Source organism: Glossina fuscipes, unplaced genomic scaffold, assembly GCF_014805625.2.
Source record: "Glossina fuscipes isolate IAEA_lab_2018 unplaced genomic scaffold, Yale_Gfus_2 3, whole genome shotgun sequence".
Taxonomy (NCBI): domain Eukaryota; kingdom Metazoa; phylum Arthropoda; class Insecta; order Diptera; family Glossinidae; genus Glossina; species Glossina fuscipes.
Genome location: NW_023998417.1, coordinates 8667917 through 8678827, shown reverse-complemented (window position 1 = coordinate 8678827; position 10911 = coordinate 8667917). Strand labels below are relative to the sequence as shown.

General features: G+C 32.6%; 1 protein-coding gene across 3 annotated transcripts in view; it reads left to right on the top strand.

The window, feature by feature from the left end:
• LOC119634664 (serine/threonine-protein kinase Doa) overlaps nt 1-10911 on the top strand; it is a 131137-nt gene that overhangs the window by 31124 nt on the left and 89102 nt on the right. For 2 of the 3 annotated variants that reach the window (XM_038028947.1, XM_038028950.1), the window contains exon 1: nt 4676-7182. The exons of the other annotated variant lie outside the window; for it this stretch is intronic. In XM_038028947.1, the coding sequence (XP_037884875.1) occupies nt 4796-7182 (2387 nt within the window). In that variant the 5' untranslated portion in view covers nt 4676-4795. Of the gene's footprint in view, nt 1-4675; nt 7183-10911 lie in introns of those variants that run through there. 3 annotated transcript variants of the gene reach the window in all.

Here is a 10911-nt window from a genome sequence, read left to right as displayed (position 1 = left end):
AAAAAAAAAAAAAAAAAAAAAAAAAAAAAAAAAAAAAGAAGAAAAGAGAAGCAGGTCACTATGCGAGAAGTGCAAGCCTCGTTCGTTCAGCTTATAAATGTGACAAGAAATGAAATCAATGTGTGTTACGAATAAGGAAAAAATATGCAGCAGCGAGACTTTTTATCGTGACGCACATGCATAAATGCCGCTTAAAATGATATGACTTGTGATAAATAGTTCATCGAGTAGTTAAAAAAAAAAAAAAAAAAAAAAAAATAAGAAAAACAAAAGCAAAAAAAATAAATAAATAAATAAGAAGAAGAAACGAAGAAATAAAGACAGATAGACAGACAAAATGATTCATTTAAAGACTTTTTAATCGTTATTTTTTGTTCATAAATTTCTTCATTTGACTTTCTTGTGCTAAATAATGTATTCGATCAGGATCATGAGTTTGCGTGTTATTGCGTTGGCTGGTTTTGTCCATTAGTGTACAATAGTTGGTTGGTAGTAAAATGATAACAGAAACTTTAAACAAGTTGTAAAACATGTTGTCTTGTTCAATGCACTCAATTGCTATAAAAGTAAAAAAATAAAAAAAAAAATAAAATAAAAAACAAAAAAAAAAATAAAAAACTTGCCAGTTTGCCATTTGTGTAATGTGCTGTTTCAGTTGGTAGGTTTGCTGTTGTTTTGTTTGTTGTTTGGTGGGTTTGGTTGTTACCATGCTTGGCCAGTTTATCTTCTTAGCCACAATTTTGCCATCTACCACAAGTAATGAACGATAATGCATTATCAATGCTTTTGAACTTGAGTTCACTTTTTATTAACTCTTCTTCTGATTTGTTTTTTCTATCCACATGTGAATGCTGACTTAAGCATGTGTTTGTGTGTGCGTTTCTTTTTTGCAATCTTCACTTCAGTCAGTCACACAAGTTGTAGGAAAACCATTAAAGCAAGAAATTTTATTTACGCGTAACCTTAACGTCATCAACATCATTATCATCATTATCATTATGGCAGAAAATTACTCAGTAACATGTTTGCAGAGCATTTTTAAGAGTCAGTCGTTGTTGTTTAAATGTTGTTGATGTGTAAAATTTTTAAACAGGATTCCGGAAAACGATTAAGAAAAGAAATGGAAAGAAAAGGAAGACTTTTTTTACTTTTAATTAAAAATAAAAAAAATATTTAATGTATTGAAAGTTATTGAACTTCATTCATAGTCGAAAGAATTAACTGATTGTTGTTGTAAAAGAAAAGACAAGAAAAAAAAGTTGATAAACAATGTGCTGTTCACAGATTACTGGTTATCGCTTCTGTAGGTGTGCACGCGCACGTGCATTTCTTTCCTTTACTTATTACTTAATCAATCATCAAATTTTCTTTCCCTTTCCCTTTTTCTTTCTTCCATGTTTCTTCCATGTTAAAGTTTTGAAAAGTAATTCGGGACTTTTAAAAATATACTTTAGTCATTCGCAAATTTTAGCACCCTACGCGTATCCAAATAAGTTTTCAACTGTGTGTGTGTGTGTGTGATGACTAGTGTTTTTTTAAAAACTGAAAATATATTTTTAATCTCTTATGTTATTTGCTTTCCGAAAACCACATAAGTGGGATATGATGATTATCTGTCTTACTTCGACTGTGACGCGTGAAAAGACATTTCAAAGTTCATTCTCACTGCAAATGTATTTCAACGGAATTGATTGTTACGTTTGTTTTCGAAAAATCTTAAACTCATGCATGTCCTTTGGAGTGGAAATTTTACTCGAATCTTATCTACAGACGGAAGGTATCCATCCAATTGTAATTCTTTTAAAACATCGTTTTGCTATCGAAGTTACACGAAGAAGCGAAAGGCAGAAATTTAATAAATAGCTTCTACCATAAGAAAGCTATGAGGAAAATAGCGCCTTTAAGTGATAGACATCTCTAGATATTTTTAGTTATCGTATAGAGAGAATGAATGTTGAAAAAACCTATTAAGTTAATGTTTTATCAAAAATAGATGAAGACATTGGGAACGATGCATGTTACATGTACACTTTTAAAGAGAACTGTAATCTAACATATCTAACATAGACGAATTGCTTATGTAAACATTGTGGCAGATACTTGGAATTTTATTTAGTTTAATTCTCTCTAATTTTATTTTGTTTTCTTTAAATTGCTTACCTCTTACATTTCTTAAATATTTATTAACTTCTCCGGGATTGCTTAGCTAATTAAATCCGCACTAAGATTAAGTGGCTTTAAGAAAAAGAAAAAAATCTTTACAAGCCAATTCCGCTGTTTGTTTTCTTCTTCTTTTTCTTATTGTCCAATTCACGTACTTTCCTCTAATTGTAAATTATTTAATTACCCAATTAAATACTTTCCCAATTTAATTATTTTTTGTATGTTTTCCTATTAACTACCCAATTATTGGCTCCTCTCTGTTTATTCACTGATGCGACCTCTCAATTAGCATTTATTCGATTACATTTATTTAACGATTATTCAAGCAACTTAATCGTTAACGTTAACGTTAACTTTTGATTTATGTTATTTAATAAATTAAACGGCTAAATAGTTGGCACACATTAAAATTGCTTTCAACGAATGAAGTTAAACTTCATATGAAAATTGCGACTGGCGAAATTTCCGTATTTGCGGCTATTAATACTCACTTTTGTGAGGGATTCGTTCACAATCGAAATTTTTGCCTGGAGTTTCCCGTTGTAGCAAACTATAACCGTTATGGTATTATAGCTACCGCTAAAAACTTGGAGTTGGGGAGGGGAGGGTAGGTGGAAGGTTGAGACAACTAATTAAGTATACATATTCAAGTCTGTCCGTCTGTGCGTTCACAACTACTATGTACATTCCCCAAATGTTAAAGACATGTTACCTGCCTAAAAATAAATTAATTTTAAAACGAATATGGTAGACAGTGCGTCCTGGTGTATCTTAATAATACCAGCGATATGGGTATTAAATAAAACAACTTGTCGAATAGAATACGAAAAGCATACTTATTTGTTGCTTCTAGTTTTGGAGTACTCTATGCTAAATGTGTGGTGCCTTGGTTGGGTTATATTCGAGTAGCCTGAGTAGTTATGTTACATGTTTATTCAATGTGATGTTTACGCTCACATAGCGTATTACGCTTATGCTTTTCTTAAAAAAAGAGAAGAAATAATTCAAAAAAAAAAAAATACGTCAGCTTAGATCGGAAACTTTCTAGTCTTTCTAGTCCGGTAAAAGTCTGATTATTTCACTTTATTGGCTTTGTTCTCCTATTTAATTTAATTGAATTACGTCATGGACGAGTAACGCTACTATATACACTAATAAAGCAAAACCATGAGTTCACATAGGCATTTGCAAACGATCCAAATTCACGGCAAGTATGACAAGTGAGAGGGCATATTAAACGACAGATGACTGCAAATTTTGTATATAAAAACTAGTACCGTATGATTGGAAATATTATTACTGAAGATCGTTTTTCATTAAATATTCGCTATTCAATATATATACGCATGTATAGTCTCCGTCCTTCCTTCCACCTTTCTTCAAGGCTTTCTTTAGTTAGGGCTTACTTTGTTACTCATCTATTTTTCCTCTCTATTTCGATTTTTTTTTTTTTTTGCGTAAATAAGTCATTATTTATTACTAAAACGTATATGCTTTTGTTTGCCCTTAACTTCATTAAAAAAAATTCGAAATACATTGAACTTCGGTCTAGTTTTTGTTTTCCATACTACATACATACATAAATGTACTAATTAAAAAACTATATAGAAGTTCTTTTATGTTTACGATTTGAGTAGAACGATACTAATAAGTTGGTACGATTAGTACCATCATCATTAGTACCATTTAGCAGAAAACATTTTCTAAACATAAAAAATATGTAGTTCACCACAGCGTTAATTTTCGCTTCTTTTTTCCTTTCTTTTCTTTGGCTTTTTTTTTTTGCCTTCAACAAAGGTCTTTTATTTTTTTATTTGATTTTTACCTACTTTTCAAGAACTTTTATTCAAAGAATGTACGAAATGTATATACACTGTTTTGTGTTTATTGATTTCCGCTGGCATCACCTTAAAGCCTAAATAGGTTTTTTTTTTCCCTCTCTCTCTTTAGAAAGTATCTAAATAAATTGTTATAGGGCTTCTTTTAACTCACCTACCCACCGTACAGGTATTTATAAACGTACATGTTTGTGTGTGTGTGTGTGTGTGTGTGCGCCTGGGTCTATGTGCGTGTGTATATAGCACCTAGCTGAAGATTAACCATTTGGGTCTGTGAATTCGAACAAATTGAAGACTAACAAATGCTTATAGATAGTGAAAATAATGAAAATTGAACGAATGCAAAAAAAAAAACATTTCGTTTATATTGAACAGGAAAATTGGAAAAGTTTTTCATTCTTGCGTTGAATTTTTAAGAGTAACAAAGCAGCAAAATTAAAAGTGTTTAAGAAGATGCAAAATTTCTTTCAATTTTTTTTTTTTTTTTTTTTTCATTTAAACTAAACTATTTATACATGCATGTATATATATATATTCTATTAGGCAAGAAAAACGTGAAACTGTATGCATATATGTATAAATATATATGTATATATATGTAATACATTAACCAAAAAAAAAAAAAAAAAAAAAAAAAATAAAATAAAAAATATATATAAAAAAAAAAATTTATTAAAAAAAAAAAAAAAAAAAAAAAATTATAATCCTACTACTGCACACACACACACACACACAGTGGCTCAATTTGAAATTAGTCTTATATCCGAATCAGTGAATGTGTGAATATATACAAAATGCCTGTCAGTGGTTTTCAATATAATGCACGACCGTATAGTTCATTTCGAGCTGCACGTGGTAATTGTTCTCTACAGCAGCAGCAACAACAACAACAACAATTACAACAACCGCAGCAACATCAGCACCAGCACCAGCAGCAGCAGCAGCAGCAGCACCAGCAGCAAACTAACCACCAACAAACTTCAAATCTATTAAATAATAACCATAATAACAGCATCGGTAATAGTAATAGCAAATCTACGTTAACTGCCATAAATAATAGTGGTGGTGGTGGTACAGCAACGAATAACAACAACAACAACAACCACAACAATATACATCATATTGGTTGTTTGGCTACATCAGCGTCAGCGAGTGCGATTTGTGTGCGAAATAACAATTTGCATGGCGGTGGTAATCATGGCGGAAATTTATCTCGTCAACAACCGTTTCGCAGCAGTTTCTATGGGACACGTTACAATCATCGAACTGGTGAAAATATTCATAATAACGTCAATAGAATGGAACAAAGACTATCTGCAAATACGACGACAACTGTGAAGCCTTTGACACCGAAACTTTGCCGAAGAATTGAAACTGCATGTACTGCTACTACTGGTAATGCCGGTATTACTAGTAGTAGTAATAATAGTACTAGTAATCATCATATAAAAAATAGAGCACCAGCGCCGCCTAATAATATACAAGCAAGCAATATTGTCGATAGTAAACAATATTTACGCGCACGTAATAATGCACCACCAACACCACCCGCTCGCAAGCCGACAAATTTTGAACGCTTTCATCAAAGCAATTTAAGTATTAGACAAAAGACTGGCAATGCTTTAAATACTCAACATGCGGTAAACGTTGTTGCGGCCAGAGATTCGCATGATTCTAATCAATCAAAGGGTTCATTTAATAACGGTCAGCAAATGGGCAAAAGAACTTGTACTACTACTACTACTACTACCGGTACCGCTACCGCTACTGCTAACGCAGTGAGTAAGTTAAGCAAAGAAAATCTTCCCAAGCAAAATCAAAATCAAAATGGATCTCATAATGCCCCGATTAAATCAATAAAAAATTATCCGGCCCCTTTGCCACCCACTAATAATAATGGAACACCAAAGAATTTTATACGTAAAAAATGTAAAGAAGAGCAAAAAATGTCATCTATTTCAGCTTCGCCAAATTTGAACAATCGCCGCTTCATCTCAAGCGTAGGAATTAATTCATTTAATGCAATTTGTTGCCAAAAAACTACTCCATCGGCAGCTCGCCGCAAGACTTATAAACCTTCGATAATCATATCTTCCGTTGCCAGCAATTCGACAAGCAGTAATAATGCTATACAAAGCAACCATAAAACTGGTAGTACCGGCAGTAATTCGCATTCGTCGGCGTCAAGTGTTTCACAGGGTTCGCCCAAGACGAAGAAAGCCTTTTCAAATAAATTTCCTCAAGGTTTACCGTTCGAGGATGAATTTTATCGGCGTTATCGTTCCTATTCTCAATCCTCGTCTAGCAATTATAGTTTTTACAGTCCGGCAGGTGTTCCAACCACTCCGCACAGCCACAACTACGACGACGACGACGACGACGACAATGAAGACGACGAATTTCAACGTAAGCCCTCAACTGATAGATCCCTCTATGTCGATTTCTCTAAAGTCATGCAACGAAGTGATTATAATAAATCTGCCCAAGTTAAACAATACACAACTAGAACGACCATTATACCGACTACTACTTTTATTGGTTCAGATGCTTCGTCTACCAAAAGTTATTCTAATAATAAAACAACAACAACAACAACAACAACGAATAATGATTCTAGTCTGAGTAACGCAATGGCACATTCACCGCAACGTCGCTATTCTTATAATTATCCAAATCCGTTAAATGCATCGTTGCGTATGCCAAGTAATAAATCAAAAACTTCGAATTCAATCAATGATTATCTTTACACTAGTTATGGTTCAAAAACTATTACTAATACTAATACTACTACTACTACTACTGCTACCAGTACCGGTTCATTAGTTAATGATAGTAGAAAACCGCAATTATATAATAATGCAACTGCGACACGTCTCGCTAATATTGAAGATGATTTCTATAGTCATGCAACACCCGAACCATCATCACAAACACAGCAAACGAATATTTATTTGGCCGTTTCATCGTGGGCTCCAAAATGTTCACATCCGACCAAAGTTCTCATACCAGCAGGCAGCGATGCCAATAACAACAATAATAATAATCGAAACTATCAAAATCACGCCCGCTATAGTCATGGTAATGCGTCATGCGCTCTTCAATACGATCAAGACAGAAATCAAAAATATAATAATCATCAGTCGACGAAAGGCATTTTGGAGCTCACGAACCGTGAGTATAGGTGAGTGAAATTGAATAGAATTTGAAAAGAATTGAATTGAAAAAAAAAAGAAAAGGAGTTCCACCGAAATTAGGAACATCTTCGGCATTACTTAACGTAGAACCGTGTGACTGATCATGCATGAACTGTTGAAGGAATTAATATTAAGAGTATATAAGTTGAATGATAATCAGTCGATATTTTTTACATATATCTATATATATATGTATGACCTGAACTCGTGCTGTTGTTAATGCTGCTGTCCGAGAGTGTGAAATGCGGAAGCATAGTTGCCACACCTTATACGTACGATTTTATTTTTCGATAAATTTAATGATTTTCTTGTAGTCAATAATTACGTAACACTGCTTGCTCTGCTTCAAGTATACCTACCTATCTTATCAATAATCAGATTTTCATCTAAATATTCTTGAAATAATTAATAATTGAAAATTTTTTAATAATTATTTACACCGTAAAGAAATTATTGGAATATTTATATATGACAAATATGATCATTTGCTGCATTGCATTGCATACACTATGTGATAATTGTCTTTCTTAGAATGAAGAGTGATTTTTACTTGATATTTATATACATATATATAAACAGATTATTGCTTCGACACATTTACTTGAGATCTTTTGCATGTAATTTCTGGTTTCGATATTTCTACATCATCAGTCAATCAATATCCGAATATATGAGCGCGCTTCTCTCGCCAAATTGATTAAGTCCAGTTCCTGAACTTTTCTAAATTCTAATGTCAAAGCATTTAACTCAGCCAAACTCATTTCTCGAATAATACGCATTGAAAAAAGGGGGTGAAGGGAGTTTTTTTTGTATCCCTTTAAAAAATTTATCTCACAATGAAATGAATTTAATGAAAATTTGTGCATAGGAAAGCAGTTTTCTTTCTCCTTTCTTTTCCGCAAAACACCAATAAGCAATTTTATGACGTTTCTCCACTTTTTGTCTTAAGGAGTTATGGAATTTTGTCAAAGGATCCATGTATTGGTGTAAATGTGTTTGTAAAATGACAAAAATCTGAATTTTTCCAAAACTCGCATTTATCGCAGAGCACACTCAAATAATATTTCTTCTTAACAAGCTGGACCTGGAGGGAAAATTCATAAAGCACAACATCTTCACTTGGTTCACTTTCTGCACCATATTTGCTCGGCTGATGCCCGATGGTTTCTTGATCGTACGCACCGAACCAAATCGAACCGAACTTTTTCGTAAAGTATATTACATTTTAAGTGCAATGTCCTGATAGCCCATTCAAAATCATTCATAAATCACATACATACATAGTTACAAAAACATATGTAACTGTGCAGCAATTTGACATTTCAATATGAAACTTTGCGTAGATGTCAAAAACCGTGCAATTAATTCTCAAATAATATCACGATTTCATCACAGTACATGGATGTATAGTTTAGATGAAAAATTCGGCTATCTAACAACTGAGCCCCCCTCAGAGCGGACATCGTTACCTCTCTCGGGTATTTTTAATATAATTCTATTAGAGACAGAGGTAACATGATGGACAACACGGACAAGCGCCTAAAAATTTGCAAATATAAATATCAGTAAATTACTTACCTAACACACCGGCAAGGGCCGGAATACTTTCTCTGAAAATGATCGTCTTAACAAACAATTAACAAACGACGAGACAACACAATCATTTGATATGGATTAGATATTTTAAAGTCGTCCTTAAGCCCATAGGACTTAAGCTGCTGTAGCACTGTTGTTGGCTATCGATTAACTTGACTGAGGTTTCTTTCATTCTTTCCTTTTTTTTTTTTTGGTAAAAATCGCTAGCGCTCTGCTCTCTCTTAATGAAAAAAAACTCTGTCATATTACTTAGCTACTTAGCTTAAATGTGAGGAAGGAATACTTTTCATAAAGTATTCAGAGTGGAATCCATCTAAGAGTAAAGTCATCGTCACGGAACAACGGGTAACGGTAGTCATAATCATCGTTGCTTAAAGATTCATGTAACATCTCGAAAAGGTGATATGTGTTAAAGTGGCTGACATCAACTTTATAATAAGCAAGTAATGCGCATTACGCTACGCTGTCTTTCTTCTAAACTGAATAAAAATGACTCCGTATGAACTTTGATTTGTTGTTGTTGTTGCTATTCTAACAGTTGTTTACCTATATTTGGTGTAAGCTTAAGCTTTTTGCGACCATATTTGGTTTCAATATATATATATAAACCATAAATTAATAGGAATTATTATTACTATTGCATAAATAGATAGTAGTATAGATAGATATACAGTCAATAAAAATCCACCGATTTATACATAAAATCATATATACTTATCCTCGACAGTTGGTTGCAAATAGTTTCTCGTGTTGTCTTAAACTAAGACGACTTGTGGTGTGTATGTGTGTGTGTCTGTGTATAGTACTCTTTGTTTATTTGAATTAAGCGCCATCTGCATGCATAACACGTTAGCAAGAATTGTCAGCTTTTCATGTAGTTTTTTTTTTTTTGTTCTCTTCTTTATTACTAATCGCGTGTACGCCAGCCAGTTGTATGCGGCGGTGGTGTTGTTGTACTGTTATTATTAGTGAAAAACTACATTTATGTTAAACAATGTTTTTTTTTTTTTTCTTAAATAACAACATACGTAAGCATTATGCTGTTGTTTGTTGTGATTTTGCTTGACGTCGACTGACATTCAATTAGATACTTATGCGGTAGAAGGGTAGAATATCTGAAACCAACTTTTGTTTTTTTTTTTTTTATTATTTTTTTTCTTATTAAAGCCTTGTTTAGCTAATTGTTTTCAACAGGAACCGGCTTCGTGAAAAGTGGAATTTACTTTATATGTATAAAATTAATTTTTTGTTTGAATTTCAATTCAATTTTTGTTTCCCGATATATGTGTACGTGTGTGTGTGTGCGTGTGTTTCTTTTTTAAATAATTTAATTTCTTAAAAATGATATGAATTTTTAGTAAAATTATCGAATATACATATGTATATGTATATATATGTCTGTAAACTTTTATCTTAACCGGAAAATATCGTAAAGTTGTGTCGGGTGTATAAAAAATTTAAAAATTAAATTAATTAAAAAATTTTAACTGGTTTCTTCGACTATTTGATGAATTATGGTAATTTTCATAGCCAGATGTTGAATGACTGATCAGACACAGACACAAAACTTCAAAATTTATTATTGATAAATAACGCAATAAGTAAATTATACGTAAATTATAAACTTGTGCAGGCACACATTGTTCGATAATCGTTAGTTTGATAGTTAATATAACGATAAATTGCTAGCCTGATGTCCAAACGAATTTTTCCTAATTATTTTGTAGAGGTTCTTGAGCCCCCACTTTTTTTAGGGTTTTTGTGGGGTAAAAGCAACGGAATCCCTTCTGACTAAAGTATAAGTTTATCGATTTAAGTTTTTGGATAAAATCCATTTTATCACAATTTCAATGGAAACTTTTTCGATTCCGTTTAAAAGATCTTAGCGTACACTGTACGCTTTTTTACCAGAAGATCTTCCCGGGACACATAAACAAACGTATAAAAATTTATATATGTTTTTTTTTTTCCAAACGTTCACTTTGAAATTTCGGAATGGCTGGTTTGCTATATCATGGATAGGGTAACCTAAACCATTGGTAGTTTTAGAGTAACCGTAGCTAACTTCGTTAGTTAAATTTGCAAGATGGGCAAGAAAATTCGCGATTGCTGAATAAAGT